This window comes from Arachis ipaensis, chromosome B02, assembly GCF_000816755.2.
Source record: "Arachis ipaensis cultivar K30076 chromosome B02, Araip1.1, whole genome shotgun sequence".
NCBI classification, from domain to species: Eukaryota; Viridiplantae; Streptophyta; class Magnoliopsida; order Fabales; family Fabaceae; genus Arachis; species Arachis ipaensis.
This window is the reverse complement of record NC_029786.2, coordinates 22,007,994-22,032,774: the sequence shown is the minus strand read 5'-3', so window position 1 is coordinate 22,032,774 and position 24,781 is coordinate 22,007,994. Positions and strand designations below refer to the sequence as shown.

Genomic DNA, 24,781 nt, shown 5'->3' with positions numbered 1-24,781 from the left:
TTAACTTATTTTAGGAGGGTATCTTTTTTATAATTATATGAAAATTAGTATTTAGTAAATAATTATATTTTCATTCTCGATCATACATAATTAGCATTTATATGATACTTATATTAATAGCACTTCTCTCTTCTCAACTTATTTTAGAAAAGTATCTTTTTCATAATTATATGAAAATTAACATTTAATAAATAATTATACTGATTGTCGATCATTCTAATTATCAATAATTAAAATATAATTGTCAATCAAACATAATTATCATTTATATGATATTTATGTTAATAGCACCTCTCTCTTCTCGGCTTTTTTTGGAAAGTACCTTCTTTATATTTTATATAAAAATTAGCATTCAATGAATAATTATACTAATCATTATATTATTCTAAAATAGGTAGCATTTTGGTGTCAAGAATGCTGACGTGGTGCATTTTGGTGCCAATATGCTTGCATCTCTTGTCTAAATTTATTTTAGGAAATATCTTTTTTATAATTATATGAAATCAGCATTTAATGAATAATTCTACTAATTGTCAATTATTCTAATTAGAGGTAAATACCAAATCGGTACACAAAAGATTCTGATATTGACAAAATGATATATGTTTATACCCTGCCCCAAAATAAAGTCATGACCAATAAGGATAAAGGGCCACCAAAAAAAGGGTGACCTTTTCTACTTGTCCGACCTCATAAGACGTCGGGTACGACAAGGAGGTCCAGCCCTACTTATTTAAATAAGTAACTACCTCCTTAAATATCTCCTATTTATATCTACCTCATCTAGAAGGTAGATCTCAACAAACTCCCAAGATAAAGGAACAGTTATCCAGCAACAAAGGTAGAACTACTCCAAAAGGTAGTTATCTATCCTATTATAAATACACTGACACTCCTCAGGTATATACACATCATAATCTACTAAAAACATTCCTAAAGCCTTTGCTAAGTTAAGCATCGGAGTCTCTTGTAGGTACCACCTCCCACCTCCTCACGAGGAACTTGGACTGTAGTACCTCGGCACCAATACAAGTCGGACGCTGCCACAGAAAGAGTCTGGATCTCACGTTTAGACCCAAATCACCGTTTTCAGGTAACTCTTGGATCATTGGCGCAGTTATCGGAGACTTGGAAGTCTACATCCCCGTATGACGGACAACCAGTATGAAGACGGCCACAAGACGTCTGAGTCAGAACTAGAGACCTACCATGACGACCTGACGCTAGCATTACCTCCACCTTGAGAAAGAACAAATGTTCCCCACGGGAAAGGAACGTCAGAAAACTCTCAATCGCGGCAGATTCAATCGAAGGTCCACCCGCCCGAAGATGAAAAACTTCCCCATCCGACGGAAATACTGGAATTAGTTTACAATCACCGTGGACGATTAGAACAACTCGAGTAGCGACAATGAGAAGCAAAACAAGAATTACAAAAAAAAAGCAAGACGACGAAAAGTGCTGGAGGAAAAGATCTTGATGTCGACCTCCAAAAACGGAGCAATCGGGCAGATCGGGAGGAAAGCCCACTGAGAGGTGAAGATCTGTTTGTTGAAGAGATCATGCGAGTCAGGATTTCCAAAAATTTCAAAACTCCTGACATGGATCTCTATGAGGAAACGACTGATCTGAGGCATCACCTCAGCAATTTCAAAAGTTTGATGTACTTAGCTGATGCTTCTGATGCAACTCATTGCAAAGTCTTCTCGACAACTCTGACCAAAACTGCAATAAAATAGTTTGATAACTTACCTCCCAAATTGGTAACCTACGTTGACGACCTGGCCAAAAAGTTTCTTACTAGATTTTCAGTACAAAAGGAAAAGGTGAAGCATGCTCCAAGCCTGTTGGGAGTAAAGCAAGAAGTCGGAGAGACACTCTGAGATTATATGGAGAAACTCAACAAAGCCTACTTGGAAATACAAAACTTACCTACTGAAGCAGTAATAATGGGGTTGGTTAATGGCTTTAAAGAATGGCCATTCTCCCAATTCATATCCAAGCGACACTCGACTTCCTTGTACGAAGTATAAAAGACAGCAGAAAAATACATTAACATGGAGAGGTAACTTCCAAAGCTTTCCAGCAATATATAATAGTTATTACTTTTCTTTGGAAAGGATTGCCCAAAACGGGTTTTGAACGCCCAACTTACTCCCTTTCTAGCGTTCAACATCCAAGAAGGACCAACCCCCAAGTTGAACGCCCAAAACTGGTGTTCAACGCTACCAAGGGAGTACAAGGCAGCATGGACACCCCTAGTGGGCGTTCAACGGCCACTCATCCAAGTTGGACGCTAAGCTCAGCCCAAACACTCACCAAGTGGGCCCCAAAGTGGATTTTAGCACTTCTTAGCTTATTTTATTTTTCTTTTGTAGTTTTTAATTAAAAATAATATCTTTTAGGTTTAGTCTTAGAGTTTTTATTATAAATAAGGGACTTCCTTCCTCCTGAGGATCATGCCTCCTAGGAGGGGAGAAGCACATACATATTACTTTGCACCTTCTTCTTTGTTTTCTTTGTAAAGCATGAGTAACTAAACCTTCTAAGTTAAGGATAGGAGCTCTGCTCATTCCCATAGATTAATATCATTACTTTTCTATTTTAATATATGTTTGATTCTATTCTATGATTCATTGTCATTCTTCATCCTTGTGAATCTGGGGTGGAACAGAAGTATGACCTCTTTATTCTACATGAGTTCTTGCGAGTCCCAGACAGGATAGTATTGAGTTGCAGCTTGAGAATGCATCACAGGTTCCAACAGAATATCTGGGATAAATTGGATAAGTGACATAAAATCTCGTTAGTCATGGGTAATTGAGGTTTTTGTGGCGCTAAGGCTAGAATCATGAGCTTCATTCTCTGATCCGGAAGATCTGACATTGTCTGTGACGTTTTGAGTAGGATTATCAGAGATTGAATTGCGTGAGTTTCACCCTCGTTCATATCGAATGACCACTGACCCTGGCATTTGGTATGGATCAGAGGAAATTAATGACCACTGACCCTAGCTTTAATCACTTACAGCCTTGCCATTGAATGAATCATTCATCGTTAAAATAGTCTGTAAGAAGTATTAATCCAGAAGAACAAGCATCTCCGAGACCTTAACTGATTTCTCATTATTGGTTCTACGTCAATTTGGTATTACTTTCATTCTTATTTTGTTTCATGCACCTACAACAACCACTACCTTTTTTATTCGCCCGACTAAATCCTGCAAGATAACCATTGCTTGCTCAATCCAACAATCCTCGTGGGATCGACCCTCACTCACCTGAGGTATTATTTAGACGACCCGGTGCACTTGCCGGTTCAGTTGTGAGAGTTCTAATTTCACGCACCAAGTTTTTGGCGCCGTTGCTAGGGATTGTTCGAGATTAACAAACTACCGGTTGTCTTGCTACTTAGATCAGGTATTTTTACTATTTTTTTTTTGTTTGTGTTTATTGTTAAAATTTTCAAACTTTCTTTATTTCTTTTCGAAATTTTTTTTTCAAATATTCATCTTTAGTCATCTTTTTATTTTGTTTGAGTCTTGTGTCATTTCTTAAGTTTGGTGTCCTTTTGGGTTTTTGTTGATTTTTCTTTTCTTGGATTTTTCGAAAATTGTTCTTGGTTTTCTTTCCTAGTTGTTCAAAATTTTTGTGTTATTTTCTTTAATTAATTTTTAAAATTTTAAGTTTAGTGTCTTTTGGTGTTTCTCTACCCCATTTTTTCGAAATTAGTGCTAGTTTGATTTCAAAATTTTTAAGATTAGTGTCTTTTGATGTTTTTCTTTTAAAAATTTAATTTTCAAATCTTCTTGTTATCTTATTTTGATTTAATTTTAAATTTTAAGTTTGGTGTCTTCTTTTTCTTTCTTTTTGAATTCAAAACTTTTTAAAACCTTTTCTTTTTAAATTTCGAAATTGTAGATTAATTCTTGCATCTTTATATTAATTTTAATTTTAAATTTTAAAGTTTGGTGTTTCTTGTTAGTAATTTTTAAATTTTCAAATCATATCTTATCTTTCTTGATTATTTATCTTTATCTTGTCTATCTTTTGATTTCCATTTCTCAATTTAGTTATCTTATTTTTAATTTCAAAATTTTAAGTTTGATATTTTTTCTTTATTTCCTTTTAAAATTTTAAAGTTTGATATCCCGTTAGTAATCTTTTTATTTAAATTTAATGTTCTTACTTATCTTTTCTTCTTTGATCTTTATCTTATCTTTTTCTTTGATTTTAAAATTTTGTTATCTTATCTTTTTTTTTAAATTCAAACTTTAAAAGTTTAGTATTTTGTTAGTTTTTCTCTTTTTTAATTTTGAATTTCAAAATCTCTCTTTGACTTTCTCTTTCCAATTTTAAAAACTTTTCAAAATCAAATCTCCAATCTTTAAATTTTCAAATCATATCTTATCTTGTTTCCTTCTCTTGACTTTTTCTTTCTAATTTTAAAATTTAAAATCTTTATTTGACTTTTTTCTTTTTAATTTTCAAAAAATAATTTAAAAACTAAATCTTCTATCTTTGTTTTCAAATCTTTTTAATTAATTGTTTGCTTTATCTTGTTTTAATTTTTAAGTTTGGTCTTCCTTTAGTGTTGATTCTTACATTCTTGTTTTCGAACCTTCCTGTAAACTATTTTATCTTACTTTATTTCTTTTGGATATCTCACTAGAACCTCCCTATACTGTGACATAGAGACTCCCATTTTTCTTTGCTCTTATTTGTGTATGCAGGAACACCAAAGTCACTATGGATCCGAAGGAGAATACACAAATCAGGAGAACTCCGGGCTCTTACACAGTTTCCACTCCTGACTTCTATGAATTTAAGGTCAACATAGACCTGATCATGATAATGCAGTAAAATTTCCAGTTTCATGGACACCCACAAGAAGACCCCAATAAATTCATCTCTGACTTCCTGTAATTCTGTGACACTGTAGAGACTAATGAAATAGACCCTGAAGTCTCCAGGCTAATACTCTTCTCATTTGCTGTGAGGGGTCAAGCACAGAATTGGTGGCATGCTGAACCCAGAGAAAGTTTGAACACTTGGGATATGCTTGTTAACAAATTTCTGAACAGGTTCTCTCCCTCAGGGAGATTGATTAAGTTAATAACAGACGTTCAGACTTTCAGGTAGGAAGAGAGCGAGTCCCTCTTTGATGCTTCAGAGAGGTACAAGCGGTTGATAGGGAATGCCCCCCTGATATGTTCTCAAATTGGGTCAAGATAGACATCTTTTAAGAAGGTCTCTGTGAGATGGCCAAGAGGTCATTGGATCACTATGCAGGTGGTTTTCTGCACATGGAGAAGATGCCTGAGGAGGCACAGGAGCTCATCGAAAGGGTGGTAATTTACCAGTACATACACTCATCTGAGGGGCCTCCAGTTTGGATAGAAGCTCACGAAGTGGAGACTATAGCTACACTGATTGCTGAGAAGGAACTTATGTTGGAACAAATGTATATTTGCACCCAACAATCGAGTAGCATGCAAAGTCAAGTTGCTGAGGTTCATAGTGCTCCTCCAAATACTCCTTGTGATATGAGTGTTAACTTCCCTCAAGGTGAAACTCACAACTACGGCCAGTGGACACCTGAGCAGGTTAATTGCATGGACAATTCCTTCAGAAACCCCTATGATGCCACTTATTCTCAGGCTTTTAATCAAGGGCGGAAGAATCACGCAGACAGAGCTGAAGTTGAATGCCCAGGAGGGGGCAGGATTGAAGTTGAACGCCCCAGAGGGGGTAGAGGGGAAGTTGAACGCCTGAAGGGGAGTAGAATGGACGTTGATCACCCAGAGAGGGGACAATAGATATCAATTCAAAAGACGTTCTCCCCTGGCACCCTAACAACCCCTTTCCAGTCACTTTGGACACTCATCCTGTATTACCCAAGGCCCTCATCAGGACCAAGGAGGCTGAGCCTAAGGTGCTACACACTATTGAGGAACTAAATGAAGAAGATTCTCAAAAAGAGGCTGGAAGCACACTGTTACACGCCCCTCTTATGGGAAGAAAGCCTGAAGTACCACACTCTCAAAGGCCTCAAAAGGAGACCAAGGATGAGCACTACTCACAATCCTTGGAAGGCTCTAAGAAGTTACAAATTAATATTCTTTTTGCTGAGATTTTGGAGCAAAAACTTCGCTCTGCTGCACTTATGAAGAGGTTACCCACTGAAAAAGAAGCAGAGAATGGCATAGAGGGTGAGTTCCTTGAACCACCAATTCAAAAAGTTCTTGATGACGGGTACACTCCACTTATCACACAACAACCAAGTCTTGAATTCATTGTGGTAAAGATAATCAAGGAAAGTACTAAAAAGGGGATTGTGACTAAGGAACAAAAGTAGATATCCATGAATAAGAGAAGGTCAGCCAAAAGCAATCTAACCCCTACCCTAACAAGCAAGGAGAATCAAGCTGATAACAATACTAGAAAGCTTGTTAGAAGAAATTCACATCCGAGGGCACTAATCTTCTCATCTTCTCCCATGGAGTCATTTCTTTTAACCAACTGGAAGAAGAGGAAGAAATTCAACAATCAAATGTCAAGCTAATGACATTAAAGAAGCGCTTGTTGGGAAGAAACCTAACCATAAGTATCACATAGTATTTTCTTCTTTTTAATTTTCTTTTTGTTATTTTAGTTTGATTTCATATTATTTTATTTTCTATTATTTTTCATAGTTTTCTTAGTTTTTCTAACGTTTATGATCATGTATAACACTTAGAACAGAAATAGGAACGCATAGGGGAGAAATAGAACACCCTGGAGGGTGCCCCTTACTGGCGTTCAATGCCAGAAAGGAGAAGAAAGCTTAGGCATTCAACGCCCATGAAGGAAGCAGTCCTGGCGTACAACGCTAATAGGGAACTAAGTTTTCTTTGCTTGGGGAAAAGTAAATTTTTTAAGTTTGGTGTTGCAAAGCGAGCTCTAGGTGTATATTATCATCAATGGCACCAAGGGGAGGTGAATCATCTTCACAGAAGAGCACAGCCTGAGCAACCATCAGCACTGAGGTGGTTGAGTTTCATACCTCATTTTCTTTCTGTTTTTCAGTATTTCATTCTATTTTCTATTTTCTATTCTAGCTTTTGCATGATCTTTTTCAAAATTTTAAAAAATTTTCATGGTTAAAGATGTCTCATGAATTGCCCACTAAGCTTAAAAAGAAAATTTTAGAAAAAGAAGTAGTAAAATGCATAAGATTTCGAGTTATATCATGGGTTATTCCAATTACTTAAGATGTGGTGGCCCTATCTTTATTTTTTGAATGTATGAATTAACTGTGCATAATTGATATTGAAGTTGAGCATATTGGCTCTTGAAGAACAGTGAATTTAAAGAAGTATTATTGATTCTCTGAAAAATAAAAAATATTGATTCTTGGAGCAAGAAAAAGCAGCTACAAGAAAAAACAAGAAAAAAATTTTATAAAAGAAAAAAGAAAACAAATAAAAAGCTCAAAAGAAAAAGACAAGAGTAAGAATCCAAGGCTTTGAGTATCAATGGTTAGGAGGGTCAAAAATTGGCCTGAAAAGTTCAAATAAGCTACTATCCCTAACTAAATACTTGTGGTGTGAAGGTGTCAAGTAAAAAGCTTGAGACTGAGCAGTTAAAGTCGTGATCCAAAGGTAAAGATTACGCTTAAGAACTCTGGGCACCACTGTTTGGGAATTTAAGCAAAGCTAAATTCGAATCTAAAGGGTTCCCCTAGTTAAGTGCCTATGGCGTTTATGTATCCGGTGGTAATTCTTGAAAACAAAATGTTTAGAGCTACGACTAGGCTCAAAGGTACAAAGCACCAAAAAGAAGATGTATTCAAGAATCAAGAAAAGCTAAAAGAAGAGAATCAATAATATCATCTGGATTCTAATTCCAAGGGATGTCAATATTTCTGAGCTTCAAGGAAAAGTGAGATGCCAAAACTGTTCAGAAGAAAAGAGCTAATAGTCCCATTCAGTATTTGGAACTAAGCTTCATTGACAACTCTGAGACCTATTTTATTTTTCTCTTCCATTTGTCCTATCTTGTTTTTTGTCGCTTGAGGAAAAGCAACAGTTTAAGTTTGGTATTCTGATGACGGGATTTCTTATACGCTTTTTCACAGTATTTTTAGTGTTTTTTAGTTATATTTTATTAAGTTTTATTAAGTTTTAGAATGTTTTGATGGAAAAGTCACATTTTGGATGATACTTTGAGTTTTTGTGCTTTTCTTATGATTTTAGGTGATTTTTGGGTGAATTGGCAAAATCTAGCAAAACCTGATTCAAAGGCAAAGAAAGGATAGCAGATGCTGTCAAATCCTGACCTCCGTGCATTCCAATGAACATATCTTGAGCTACAGAGGTCCAATTGACACGATCTCAATGGTGTTAGAAAGATAACTTCTAGAGCTTTCCATTAATATATAATAGTTTATACTTTTCTTTGGAAAGGACTGCCCAAAACGGGCATTGAACACCCAACTTACTCCCTTTCTAGTGTTCAACGCCTAAGAAGGACCAACCCCCAAGTTGAACACCCAAAACTGGCGTTCAACGGTACCAAGGGAGCAAAAGGCAGCGTGGACACCCCCTAGTGGGCGTTCAACATCCACTCATCCAAGTTGGACGTCAAGCTCAGTCCAAACACTCACCAAGTGGGCCCCAAAGTGAATTTTAGCACTTCTTAGCTTATTTTATTTTCCTTTTGTAATTTTTAATTAAAAACAATATCTTTTAGGTTTAGTCTTAGAGTTTTTATTATAAATAAGGGACTTTCTTCCTCCTGAGGATCATGCCTCTCAGGAGGGGAGAAGCACAGACACATTACTTTGCACCTTCTTCTTTATTTTCTTTATAAAGCATGAGTAACTAAACCTCCTAAGTTAAGGATAGGAGCTCTGCTCATTCCAATGGATTAATATCATTACTTTTCTATTTTAATATATGTTTGATTCTATTCTATGATGCAATGTCGATCTTCATCCTTGTGAATCTGGGGTAGAACGGAAGTATGACCTCTTATTCTACATGAGTTCTTGCGAGTCCCAGACAGGATAGTATTGAGCTGCAGCTTGAGAATGCATCGCAGGTTCCAACAGAGTATCTGGGCTAATTGGGATAAGTGACATAAAATCTCGTTAGTCATGGGTAATTGAGGTTTTTGTGGCGCTAAGGCTAGAATTCTGAGCTTCATTCTCTGATCCGGAAGATTTGACCTTGTCTGTGACATTTTGAGTAGGACCATCAGAGATTGAATTGCGTGAGCTTCACCCTCGTTTAGATCGAATGACCACTAACCCTGGCTTTAATCACTTACAGCCTTGCCATTAAATGAATCATTCATCATTAAAATAGTCAGTAAGAAGTATTAATCTGGAAGAACAAGCATCTCCGAGACCTTAACTAATTTCTCATTATTAGTTCTACGTCAATTCGGTATTACTTTCGTTCTTATTTTGTTTCATGCGCCTAAAACAACCACTACCTTTTCTATTCGCTTGACTAAGTCCTGCAGGATAACCATTGCTTGCTCAATCCAACAATCCTCGTGGGATCGACCCTCACTCACCTGAGGTATTACTTGGACGACCCAATGCACTTGCCGGTTCAGTTGTGTGAGTTCTAATTTCACGCACCAAATGCCCCTGCAAACTTTTGAACGACACATACATATGATAAATGGAGGGTTTGTCAGAGAAAGAATCTCAAAATCCTCACGTAAAAGGCATTTTAAAGAAGTATACCAAGTCAGGGAAGATAACAAAATTTCCGATTTACCAACCATCTCGTTCACCAAAGAAGATGCTCAACGGATGACACCTGGCCATGAGGACCCAGTAATGATAACAGTAATCCTCGCCATTGCAAATCTCCTTAGAATTATGGTGGACCAAGGGAGTTCGACAGACACACTATTTAAGCCTGTTTTTTGACAAACTCGGGCTAGAAGAAAAGGATATAAAGGTGTACCTAGATAACCTCTTCGGGTTGGGGGATATGCCAATCCGACCTCTTGGATTTATCTCTCTATACACCACCTTTGGAAAGGGCACGAAGTCTGGGATGTTAAGCGTCGACTACATTATGGTCGACGTCATGTCAGTGTACAATGCCCTAATAGGCCGGGCCACTTTAAATCGACTAGTAACAGTTGTCTCTACACCTCACTTGTGTGTGAAGTTTCTCACTGTAGAAGAAATTGTCACCATAAAGAGATATCAAAAGTTGGCACAAAAGTGTTACAATGAAAGCCTTAATTTAAAAGGAAGCCCAAGCGGAAAAGAAGTGAACACTATCGAACTCAGCGGTGTTTGAACTTGGGAAGAACTACGTCCCCAACCTGAAGAAAAGATAGAAAAGGTGCATATCCGGGATCTTGCCGAAAAGACAACGAGTATAGGGACCAACCTAGAGGAGGGTCTAAAATCACAGCTCGTTGGCTTCTTACGAAGAAACCTTGACCTGTTCTCCTAGAAAGCCTCCGATATATCTGGTATAGATCCCAACCTAATGTCTTATAAACTCGCCATCTACCCAGGTTCCAGACCTGTTTAGCAAAAGCATCGGAAACTTGGTCCCGAAAGGACACAGGTTGTGGAAGAACAGGTGCAGACACTATTGGAAGTCAGATTCATAAGAGAGATAAAGTATCCATTATGGCTGGCTAACGTAGTTCTGGTAGAAAAGCAGAATGAAAAATGGAGGATGTGTGTCGATTACGCCGACCTCAACAAGCTTTCCCCAAGGATCCATACCCTCTCTCAAGCATTAATGCCCTGGTTGATTTGGCCTCAGGATATCAGTATTTGTCCTTTATGGATTCATACTCGGGATACAACCAAATTCTGATGTATAAATCAGAACAAGAAAAGACTTCTTTCATCACTCCTAAGGCTAACTACTATTATGTAGTAATGCCTTTCGAACTAAAGAATGCCAAAGCCATATATCAACGATTGATGAACAAGGTATTTTCCTCCCACCTAGGAAAACTCATGGAAGTATATGTGGACGACATGCTCGTCAAGACGAAGGACGACTTCACTCTTTTGTCCGACCTCTTCGAGGTATTCTCCACAATAAAAAACATAAAATGAGATTAAATCCTTTAAAATATTCCTTCGCAGTGGAGACCAAAAAATTCTTAGGCTTCATGCTTACCCAATGGGGCATAGAGGTCATTCCACACAAATGCACAACAATATTAGAGATGAAGAGTCCGACTTATCTCAAAAAAGTCCAACAAGTAAATATAAGGTCGGCAGCATTATCCAGGTTCCTAGCAGGATCAGCATTGAAGTCTTTACCTTTATATTCGATACTAAAAAAAGGGAATCAATTTGAATGGATCCAGAAATGCGAGAAAAACTTTCAAAATTTTAAAGCATTTCTGAGCCAACCCCCCGATACTTACCTAACCCATTGCGGGAGAAGAGCTCGTCCTCTACCTGGAAGTGACGAGCCGAGCCATAGCTTTGGCCTGATCGAAGAAGATGAGAACGGACAATAACCTATCTACTTCCATATGCTCTTATCCTCACCTCCTGTAGGCTCTGACCTTACTTCTAAGCTCACACTATAAAGGTCCGAACTAATCAACCCATGAAGAATATTCTATAAAAGATGGACATAGCAGGAAGGATGCTACAATGGACTGTAGAATTGTCCGAGTTTGATTTGAGATATGAAGCTCAGACAGCAATCAAGTCTCACTATCTCACCGACTTTGTGGCCAAATACACTAAAAGACAAGGAAGTCCGACAACTTGGAGCTTATATATAGATGGATCATCCAACAAAGTTAGAAGTGGAGTAGGTGTCATCCTAGAAAATAAGCAAGGAACTCGGATAAAACTATCACTAAGGTTCGAGTTTCCTGCTTCCAATAACTAAGCAGAGTATGAAATTTTGATTGCTGGCTTGAAGCTAGCTAAAGAAGTTGGGGCAAAAAAGTTGATAGTGTTTAGTGACTCCCAAATAGTAACTTTCCAAATTAATGGCACTTATCAAACTAAAGATCCCAACATGAAGAAGTACCTAGAAGAAGCACGAGAACAACTAACACAATTCTCAGAAAGAGAGGTCCGACACATAGCTTGGAAATCCAACACCTGAGCAAATGCCCTCTCCAAGTTAGCCAGCACCAAGCCAGGGGGCAACATTAGAAGTCTCATCCAGGAAACTCTCCACCCACCATCAGTGTCAAAAGGAGACGAGAACTCGGACATAATGGCTATATTCAACCAAAATTTATGTTGGAAATCTCTCATAGTCAACTACCTTAAATTTGATATAATTTCTGAAGATGAAAAAGAAGCATGAAGACTCATAAGGGAGCACAAAATTACACCTTAATCCATAATATTCTATTCAAAAGAGCAATATCAACACCTCTATTAAAGTGTGTCTCAACCACTAACACCAAAGAGGTCCTAGAGGAAGTACACAATAACATATGTGAGAACCAATTAGGAGTCCGGTCACTAGCCAAGAAGGTGATCCAAGCTAACTTCTTTTGGCCAACCTTGCAAAGAGAAGCGACTGAGTTAGTCAAAAAATGTCCGCTTTGCCAGAAGCATGCCAACTTCCATGTCGTACCTCCCAAAGAGCTCATTAGCATTACCTCACCATGGCCATTCGCGAAATAGGGTCTCGATCTTCTCAGACCATTTCCTCAAGCTCTAGGACAAGTAAAATATCTTATAGTAGGGATTGACTATTTTACTAAATGGATTGATGTGGAACCATTAGCGACCATCACAGCCCAACGAAGTCGGAAGTTTCTCTACATAAATATTGTCACAAAGTTTGGAATTTTCCACTCCATCACCACAGATAAAGGAAATGGGCAAGCATTGTTAATATAATTAGACATAAATATGATCAAAATTGTTAATAGCTTTGTTAATATTCACTCTATTACACGTGTGTGTCATATAGTATCAAATTGATATTGATATTAAAGGTTATATACAATGTTTCTTTTGTGGTTTATGAGTATAGGTTTAAGAGCCAACATTTTTTGTTTAATTTTTTAATTTGTTATTTTTTCTGGACTACTTTGTAGAATAAGAATACATTCTTTGTTTTTATTCGACATTGATCTTTTTAAGGTACAAGTTATAATTTTTTATGATATTTTTTAATGTAGTCATTCTATTATTATTCTTTTGATAATTTGATAATTGTTCTTACTCAAACTTATTCTTTTTATTTAACATTACAACTCGATTGTCCTTTGCTGCAATCATTTACAATGCATCACATCCATCAAATACCACATCGAGTTGTATTCACTGATTTGGGTTCTAATTACATATATGTAAGAGTTCAACGAAGGAAAAGTGAACTCTATTTTACTGAAGGATTCCATATAGCTTGCCTGATATCATTCAAGTGGTGCACTCCGAGATATTGAAGCCACGGCATATGGCATTGTGGAGGGCTGCAACAGCATTGATCTATTTTGCTGTCATAGAGTGGCATCAGGTTGATCGGGTACTGCCGCAGTTTGGTGGGTTTCAGCATCAACCCTGTTCCACACTAGACATACTCAATCTGATTGGCCCTGTCACACATTGCAGAATCTTCGGAGTGGAAGATGTTGAACTAGTAGTGAAACTCGACCTCAGTCTTAGCATAAGCAGCATTCACTAAAAACATCCGTACATCCTTGCCCTTGAAACTCAGGGAGAAATTCGTCACCACGTGACGAATACAAAATGTCCAGTATGCATTAGGCAGAAGCCAGCCACCATCAGAAGCCTCCAATGCAGCCTTTATCCCATTGTGCCTATCTGATATGACTAGAATAACCAGTTGAGGCGTTATATGCTGTTGAAGGTGAGATAAAAAGAATGACCACGACTCTGTATTCTCACCCTCTACAAGAGCGAATGCAATAAGAATGATATTGGAGTTGCCGTCCTGAGCAATCGCGACAAGCAGTGTACCACCATTTTTGCCATATAGGTGGGTCCCATCGACACTGACCAATGCCTTGCAATTACGGAAGGTCTCGATACATGGTGGGAATGTCCAGAAATGCCGATGGAAATAAGCTGATGAGTCATTCACTTGCCAACCAACCCGTGTAGGATTTATCCTCAAAACTGCCACACTACCTGTCATCGTGATCTGCACACCCAGTACCCATCGCGGTAAATCATTGTATGAATCTTCTCAATCTCTGTAAATCTATGCCACAGCCTTCTGTTTAGCCATTCAAACCCTCCTGTAAGTTAGTCTAAACCCGATGTGTGCCTCTGGTGCATTCTGCAATACCTTGATCGAGTCGGCAGCATCAGCTCTAATCATGGGTAGTATGAAGGCCAATATGACATGATAATCAAGTATCTTGTGATCACTAGATATCGACGTGCCTAGACAAGTATGTAGACTATTGTACCATTTTACCTCCAAAATACCTCTGTGCTGGCGGAGGCTAACCCGAATGAGCCATGTGCACCTGTTGCAGAACTCCTTGCACTTGACATAGTACTTGCGATGATCAGATTCCAACACTTTGTACTCAACCCCACAGCGGATGCTATAAGTCTTCACGCTTAATACGATCTCCTCTTTATCCTGAAACTGATGACCAACTTGGAATTCAGATACAGTTACTGTATTTTGTGTATCTTTGGCCCCGAAACCAACAAGTACTCCCGGATCCCCTTGCTGCCCCATGGCATCCAAGTCCAAAGTTGAAAAATACGGAGGGTACTGATGAGTTCCTAAATTAGATGTTCTTCCACTAACAACTGGAGTAGTCCTTGCTATGTCATCATTACTATCATCAGCTATCATGGCTGGCTCCATATGATCATCATCATCATGCAGTACATCCTCAACGCCATTCGGTACTCCATCCTCTCTGAAAACTGGGACCATAATAGGAGTACTGGGCATCGCAATCGCAGCCTCACCTAATGGTTCAGTCTTACCTATTCTTCCGCGAGGACTGCAGTTCAGATTAGTTACAAAGGATGGAGATGCAACTAAAACTGCCTTAGGTACAATCACCAAAATAGCTGACGAGACACCAACAAGCATGGAACTAGAGCAGGCTGGCATTCTTGAGGATTGAGGATTCTGGTTTGAACCTCCAGAACTACATACCACATCCACAAGCTTCACCAACAACTTATGGGTCCTCACCTCTGGAAAATGACGATGACAATGGAATAGAACTTGTAAATCTTTATCATTTCCGATGACGAACGAATCGTACTTCACATCATCGTGCAACACAAAAATTGGGATTCTATAGAATAAATTCTCCACCCGTTTTATGCCATGCAACTCCAGTTTCTGGAGTATAGTATTCTGAAACTGAGTGAAACTCGTCGAAGGTTTGAGGCAAACACTCAGCGGGTCCTCATTAGTAAATTTAATTTTCGATTGCGTTTTCTTCTTAATGGACCCTCTGCAGTGCACCAGAACTAAAAAACTCTCATTACTAGCCATTGTGAGTCCCACTATGGTAAAAAATTCACGTTTAGCTCGTATTTATATACGTTAGGACTATACTAAATCGAATTAATCCCTTTCGAATTATGCATATGGAATATTTCATAGTAAATCGAATCTAATAGTTTCGATTTATCAAAGCTAATACTCACTGTAATTCGAATTTAATAGATTTGATTTACTACCCTTGTTGATTCGATTTAGTGTAGTCCATATAAATCGAGGCTGATAGAATCGATTTAGTAGAGGATGCCCTAATTTGAATTGTTTGAATTCGATTTATCTTTGAATCACAACTTCAAGCAATTCGAATCCATTAGATTCGATTTAACACTTACTACCTTAATTCGAATTCAACGAATTCAATTTATATAGAAATATGCAATGAGACATCCAGGTAACATTTTTGGGTTTGGAGAATTCAGGTAATATTGGGGTTGGTTTGGTTTATGAAGGTAAATTACCCTATAGTATAATTGTCAATCATATATAATTAATAATTATATAATATTTACGTTAATAGCTTTGTTATGCACGTGTGTATTAATAATAGATAAATTGATATAATTAATTTTCTGCGACTAAAAGTTATATATAGTGCCACATAAAATTTATATGTCTAAGTTCGAAGGCAAAATATTTTATTTAATTTTTAATTTTGTTATTCTTCCTTGACTTGTTCATTGAATAAGAATATATTCTTCATTTTTTATTGAAATTATCATTTTAAGGTACAAGTTATAATTTTTATGATATTTATTGATGTACTCATTCTATTATTGTTCTTACTCTATTTTATTTTTTTCATCTAACATTGCAACGCAATTCTCTTTTGCCGCAATTGTTTACAATACACCACATCCATTAAATACCACCTCGGGTTGTATTCACTAATCCGGATTCTAATTACATGGATGTAAAGAGTTTAATGAAGGAAAAATAAACCATGTTTTACTAAAAGATGGTTTTATCTACTCATATATTGTAACACCTCTTATTTTCAAAAAAAATAATTATAAATAAGTATGCCACTTCACCTCCATCATTAATTAAATATGAGTTTTATTTTAAAAAAATGTAAAAGATAGTAAATACTATTTTTCAATTTTACCTTTTGACATTTCAATATGTTTCAGTTATACCACTAAGATCAAGAATATTAATTATACTTAATCAATTATATTTTGACCAAGATAAATATTAAATTATTTAATAAATAGTGAATAAAGAAATAAATAAATGAATTTAATTTAAATTATTTTATATATATGAAACCAGAATGTGCTTTATACATCCTTGCTCTCTCATTTTTGTACTTCAATTATAATTTTTGTGATTTTTTTTCATGATTCGGTTTTATTTATTATTTTTTATGTATTTTGATTAATAGTTTTTAAGGGTATTACTATTTTGTTTATTAATGTTTCAAATTTTCTATAATATTTTTGTAGAACTTGATTAATAGGTTTTTCTTCATAATTTTTTTTTAAATTTTTTAATAAGAACATATTTTGATTTTGTCTTTCATCTTTTATATTAATTGATTATACTAAATTTTTCTTGTAATGTATTTTTATTGACTATATAATTTATTTATACATCATTTCTAAAAAAATATTATGATTTCACAAGTTATAATATGTGATAGTAATTATTGTTATGTGTGTGAAAAATGTAACTCATTTAATATTTTTTTCCAAAGTTAATACCTTTATTGCAATCAAATGGTTCAATTACAATTCCCAAAAAATCAGGGATAAGCAAATGCAATAAACATAAAATAGGTGGACTCCCAGAAAAAACAATACCAAACTAAAACATTAAGGATTTAGAACAATAGGTAAAGACATTCTTCCATGTTAAGCATCGGTGGCTGTGACTCCCAAGTCTTCCATACTCTTCTGCAAATTAAATAGTTTGGGATAGAATTTTTTCAACCTCAACTCTGCAATTTTCAAAGATGAGAGAGTTCATGGACAACCAAATTTGCCATAGAAGGTAGCTCACTTGACTTAATTTTTCTTTTGAATCTCCTCTTCTTCTCACCTCTTCCATCAATTGACACCACCACTCCCATGGTTACATATTTGGATCTCTAGGTATTACACTAGCTACTAGTGATTCCAAACTTGCTCAACTTCCGGACAGAAGATCAAAGCATAAAGGTGCGTTTTCGGCAATGAAGAACAGCGTGGACACAAATTGGGGATATAAGCTATCCTCTCATGAAGGCTTGTCTTCACCGCTAGCCCTTCATAAGCAAGTTTCCATATATAGAAAGACCTTGATTCTTGGTTGACATCGAACCTCCTAAATGCTCCTCCATAGTTGTCTTCTTCTGAATCTGACGTGAAGAGCTTCAATTGGTTTATAAACAAAATTGTAAGCTACTTTATATCCCGTTCTAACATTGTAATAATCTGAATCATGCTTTATCTAAGTGACTGAATCTTCACCTTATTCAATTTTTATTTGGCAGATTTGTTGTGCTATGTTGGGTCTGAACACACTGTGAATGAGCGGTGTATTCCAACCCCCTATCTCATTGAATAGTTGTCTTAGCCAAATCAAATTTTTATCAATGCAGTCTCCTTCCTGTAATCGGAATGGAGGTAAGTTACCAAATCATGGGTCTTCTTTAAATTTTACTATACCCTGTGTTGTAACTTTCTATTTGGTACCTTGTTCCAGGACTTTTCTGCCTTCTAGTAAGTTTTGCTAGGCCCAAGATGGTCTCAAACCCAGTTTTGCTTCCAAAAAAAGGTAAGTCTAAAATATTTGCTTTTGAAGACTTTATAAAACAAAGAATTTGGTTTAGTCATTAGTCTCCACCCTTGTTTTGCTAACATAGCCAGATTAAATGCTTTTAGATCTTTAAACCTAATACATCCATCCTCTTTAGTTTTACTCATTGTATCCCAGCTGGTCCACTGAAGTTTCTTTTCATTCTGTTTTTGACCCACCAGAATTGCATCATCATTTTGTGAATATCATCTAGTAAAGTTTCGGGCAATTTGAAATAACTTAGAGTATAGATAGGTATAGCACACCCCACAATTTTAATTAAGATTTCTTTTCCGCTTGATAACAATAGAGAGCGCTTCCAACCTTGTAGCTTCTTTGAAACCTTATCTTTCACATAAGCAAACGTCTGACTTTTAAATCTGTTAACAATAGATGAAAGACCCAAATATTTGTATTGTGCACCAATATTGGGAACTCGGAGAAAAGTAGCTAGTTCTTCCTTAAAGAATGAAGGGTATTTTTACTGAAAAATATTATAGACTTACTGAAATTGATGATCTGACCACTTAGGGAGCCATATTGTTGAATAACATTAAGCAAATTAGCACAATTATGTGGTGTTGCTTTATAGAATAGTAAAGAGTTATCAGCGAATAAAAGGTGGTTGATGGATGGGCATCTACTGTTCAACCAAAATCCCTGAAATAGGTTATCATGTTCTCCTTTGTAGAGCAAATAGGATAGTCATTCTGCATATAATAGAAAAAGGTAGGGTGAGAGGGGATCTCCTTGTCGGACCCCTCTACTTAGTTCAAAGAAACCAATAGGAGAATTTTTTACAATAATAAAATAAGAAATAGTAGTGACACATTCCTTTACCCATTCTATCCACCTCTGACAAAAACCAAGCTTTTTCATTACGAACCACACAAAACTCTATTCCACCTGATCATAGGCTTTGCTCATATCCACTTTTAGTGCTAAATCAATGTCCCAAATGATTTATTATTTAAAATATGTATGCATTCATGAGCCACAAGAATATTATCACTAATAAGTCTCCCTTAATAAATGCACTCTGATCATCGCTAATTATTCTATTCATAAGAGGCTGCAAATGATGTATAAGTACTTTGGAAATAATCTTATAGAATACGGTGCTTAGATTGATGGGTCGAATCTGCCACATATTTTCTGCATTTAGAGTCTTTGGAGTTAGACAAATTTGTATATGGTTGAAATTCTTTAGGATTCTTCCTCCACCAAAGAAGCTCTTAAATGCCCTGCATACATCCCCTTTCAATAATCCTCCAATAGAATTGAAAAATTTTGCCGTGAATCCATTATCTCCCGAGGTAGTCCCTGGGTTAATAGAAAAAACTGCCTTCTTAATTTTCTCTTCACTAATCGGTTTAGCAAGGTGCCAACTAGTCTTAGAGGAGACATTCTTTCTCAAACCATCCAGCACATGGGAAAGGTCTTGAGCATTTCCTGTTGTAAAAACTCTTCAAAGTATCTCTGCGCTCTAGCACTAATTGCTTCTGGAGTAGTACACCATTCTCTATTCTCATCCTCTGACCTCCATATCTTATTTCTCCTGTTTCTAACTTGACTCTTGGAGTGAAAAATTGTGTATTGATCTCCCCATTTGAGCAAATCAATTCCTTATTTCTCCCTCCAAAACCTTTCCTCTGCAATACATACATTACTCAACTCTTCTTTTAGCTGTAAGATCTCTATTTTATTAGCAAAACTAGGATTTTCCTTCAAGGCCGAGAGTTTCATCGCAATCTTTTCCATTTCTTTTCTTGAACATTCTACCCTCGAAGCTTGCCATTTGACTATTTTAGATCTGCAGCGCTTTAGTTTCTAAAATAATTGGTACATTAGAGAGTCAATAACGCTTGTTTGCCACACCTCATTAACAATTGTATCAATCATTTTCTCCCCACATTATCGCTCTTGAAATTTGAACCTCCTTTTATTCTTGATGGTTACTGAATTTGAGTTTAATAGCAAAGGGTGATGGTCTAAACCAATATCTTCCAGGTGTGTGAGTGTAGCCAACGAATATTCTTCTCTTAGTTTTAGTGACATAAAAGCACTATCTAGTCTCTCTCTTGATAACTCTGATTCCACCATGTAAATTTCTCCCCCAGATACCCCATATCCACCAAGCATCCATGGTTCATAAAGTTTTGAAACTTCTTAATGGATTGAACTGAATTCTCTCTTCCTCTCTCCTTTTTATCTGATGATAATATGGCGTTAAAATCACCAATGACCACATATCTGTCTCCTTGCTACCTAATAATCTCCAGCAAGGCCTCATATTGATTATCTCTCAGCTGGTCAGTATTATGGAGATGAACTCCTAACATCTCCCATGTGATTCTTCTCTCTTGATCTTTATTGAAAAGGATATATAAAATTATGTACTGCTATTCACCTTCACCTTCACTCCTTCCCCCCATGAAAGAGCCAAGCCTCCTGCCGTGCCGTTAGGATTAACACAAAAAACCTCCGTGAGACCCACATTTCTTAACTGTCTTTTCACTAACAAGTATTGGTTCTTTGTCTCACATAAGTACACAACCTCAAGGAAATGAAAATTCTGAATTCCTTTGATATTGTGAACTATCAGGGATTTTCCTAAACTCCGACAGTTCTACATTACCAACTTCATAGCCCCGTGGGTGTCTTTGGTGGGTTGGTGATGCGTGAGCATCTTTTTTGTCTTTTGCTAGTGAATTTGCATTTGAATTGTCAAGTTTAATCAAGATTTAAATGCTCTTTAGCCACTATGAATGTACTTTGAGTTGTGTGTAATTTTGTTTATTTCAGATAGCATTCGGATGGATTTGACAAGCTTTTGTAGCAGAAAAAGGAGAAAGTGAATGGTGCTGTTAACCCTGATCTCCTTGCACTCCAACAGAAATAACATGAGTTACAAAGATCCAATTGACGCGATTTTAGTGACATTGGAAAGCTAACTTCTAGAGCTTTCCAACGATATATAATAGTATATACTTCTCTCCCAAACTGTACGGCCACATTGGTGCCTAACTTGGGATTTTCCAAGTTAGGCGCCAGATGAAGACTGATAAACCTCATTTTTAGGGTTTATCTTGTACTGAATTGAGTGGATTTTATCTATTATTCAGATCTCACACTTATTCATAGAATTCACATGTTTTACACTTTCCTTCCTAATTTTGTGCTATGATTGAAAACATGCTTCTTTGGCCTTAAATTTGCTAATTTTAATCCTCTCTTATTACCATTCGATGTCGTGATATGTTTGTTAAGTGTTTTTAGGGTTTATAAGGCAGGAATGACTTAGAGGATGGAAAGGAAGCATGCAAAAGTAGAAGGAACACAAGAAATTGAAGGAATTGCTAAGCTGTCAATCCTGACATCTTCGCACTAAATCGATCATAACTTGAGCTACAGAGATTCGAATGAGGCGGTTCTAGTTGCGTTGGAAAGCTAACATCCGGGGCTTCAAAATGATATGCAATTTGCCATAGTTGTCTTGCTGTTAGGCGATGCGTATGCGTGGATGACGCGTACGCGTGACCTTGCGAGAAGTTCTGCGACGCGTACGCATGGACGACGCGTACGCGTGACGAGCGTCACGTGCTGCAATAACAGAAAATGTTGAGGGTGATTTATGGGCTGCTTTGGACCCAGTTTCAGGTGCAAAAATACTGATTAGAGGCTACAAAGTGGAGCTGGAAAGGGGAATCAATCATTCACACTTTCATTCTCATTAGTTAGGTTTTAGGACTCTTTGGTTTATTTCTTCTCTAATTCAGATTTCCATGTTGCTTTAATTTAGTTTCTCTTCTACATTCTATTATTCTAGTTCTTTAGTTATCTATTTCCCTTTGTGATTCCCTTATTTTGTTAATTTGGTTTATGAATTCTCCATGTTAGATTCAATTTCCTTTTTAATGCAATTTTGAGGTATTTCATGTTTATTGCTTCTTTCTTTATTTGTTGTTATTGATTGGTTGAAATTCTTAGTTTAGATTTTATTATCTCTTATTAATTCTCCATGCTTTTGTTTTGTGCCTTTCAAGTGTTTGATGAAATACTTGGGAGAATTTTAAATTAGAATTTTGGTATTCTTAGCTTAGATTGAGTAATTTGGAGACTCTTTAATTGTCAAAGTCTCTTGTTGATTGGTGATTGAAAATTGCTAGTTGGCTTAGGTTTCACTAAATCTAATCTTTGATTAGGACTTGTGAACTTAAGTTGATTTTGCTCACTTGACTTTCCTTCATTATTAGAGGTTAACTAAGTGAGAGCAAATTGCAATTACCATCACAAGTGATTATGATAATGGGGATAGGAATTCCAATTATCAATCCTTACTAGGACTTTTCTTAATTGTTAGTTTACTTCCTTGTCATTTACATTCCTTGTTCAACATTTAAAAACCCCAAAAATACTTTTTCATAACCAATTATAAGTACACTTCCCTGCAATTCCTTGAGAGACGACCCGAGGTTTAATATTTCGGTTATTTTTATTGGGTTTGCTTAAGTGACAAACAAATTAAATTTGATTGAGGTTTAATTGTCGGTTTAGAACTATACTTGCAACGCTAATATTCTTATGAAATTCTTTACCGACGATTTTACCTCCATCAATTTTTGGCGCCGTTGCCAGGGAATTGCAAACGTGTGCTTTATTATTGGTTATTGTAAATATTTGCTTTTTGCTTGTTTGCTAGTTTTGTTAGTTTAGGACTTTGTTGCTTATTTCTATTAGTTTTTGTTTTTATTTGCTACTATGAATTCTCACCCCTTTGTCTACGAGTGTGGTTATGATTATGTTGTAGGAAGTGGAAATTACAATGAAGGCTTGCATCAAGGATGGGAAAATCAAAGATGGGAGGAGCCACAAGGATTTGATCAACCGTCTTGGCATCAACCCCCTCCAATGTACTATGAGCAACAACCAATCCATGATGCATACCAAGATAATGGTTATGGTGGACCTCTTCATGACAATCAGCACCCACCATAATATACCTATGAACCCCCTCCTCAATATAGCCCACAACCATACTCACAAGCCCCATTTCACCAAAAACCTTCGTATGACCCTAACCTATATCAACCATACCAACCACTTTATGAGCCATATGAACCATATATAGAACCATCCCAAATCCAACACAATTACTCCCAAGAACCACTACCTCCATATACACCATGTCCATATCCATCAATCCAAGAGCACTATGATCCTACTTATGATAGCCAAGCGGAACAAGAGCCACAGGATCATTTCAAGGAAGCAATGGATCGACTTCAAGTAACTATCCATTAAATGGAGCTAGAGAAAAGCCGAAAAGCACTCAAAACTCTCATGGCTAACAAATCTCAACTTGAGAACAAGGGACTGAAGTATGTTGTACAACAAGTGGAAAAGATGGAGAGTGTTGAACCACCATATCCTTATCATGATGGACCACTCTCTTATCATGAACCTTTCCTCCCAAGCAATGAACCCCCATATCCACCCCAATCTTCAATGGATGACACTCTTGGTGTTCTTCTTCAAGAGCAAAGAGAGATACAATGAACGACACAAGAGTTCATAGCTACCTTGACTGAGGTAGTAGGTAATTTAGCTTCACTGCATTTCAACACTCAAAGTACTTCCATTGCTACATGTGGAGAATCTAATAAAGAGTGTAGCATGAAGGAGAGATTAGGAACTCTGGTGGAAAGTGAGGAATGCGAATTTGTATTGGAACAGTTGGAGGAAGCTGTAGTTGTTGAAGAAGAAGAAGTGGCTGAAGACTTAGGAGATGCTGAACCTCCATGGGAATCTAGAGTTGTAGAGTATTCCCCCAAGAAGATTGAAATTGATGTTGAGGAGGCTAGTGCACAACCTCCAAGACATGTTCCTTATGAAGAATTGGACGGGATAGATCAAGAAGCAAGTTTCCTTGGTGATAATGATCATGAATCAAACCAACCTTCTCCCGATGAAATTGAAAGCAACATTGAAGTGGAAGTCCTTCGAAAAGGACGGACGGGAGTTGAATATGCTCTGTCAAGAACGTTGGAGACCTCTCTACCTAGGTGGCCATCTACTCCTTCATTTGAGTGGGTGATGAATCTATATTTGACGATATATTTTAGCTTGAATTGGATGGATTTCATCATATAAACTCACACTTATTCACTAAAATAGCATACTTTTGTGTTCTCTCTCTAAATTGAGCTTAATTGTGAAAACATGCATTTTTGTGCTTAAGTCGAGCAATTTAATCCCACTTTTATTCTATTTGATGCCGTGATATAGTCTTGCAATTTCGGATTTCTAGTTGGTTAATTTACATAGTCTTGCAATTTTGGATTTCTAGTTGGTTAATTTGATGTTTGATGCTTATTTTGTGCTTATTGAGTTGCTTTTATTGATTTTGATCATCTATGGTTTATAGCTTTTATCATTTTTCTAATTTTGCCATATTCTATGTTTATACCCACTAGGTATTTGATGAAATGTCAATCTTAGTTATGGGGTAGGTTTCCACCCTTGGCTTGG

At 36.6% G+C, this 24,781-nt stretch overlaps 1 protein-coding gene across 1 annotated transcript; it reads right to left on the bottom strand.

Moving 5' to 3' along the window:
- Window positions 14,219-15,463, bottom strand: LOC107627017. Its single transcript, XM_016329899.1, has one exon. The coding sequence runs from the start codon at window positions 15,461-15,463 to the stop codon at window positions 14,219-14,221; it is 1,245 nt and encodes a 414-aa protein (XP_016185385.1).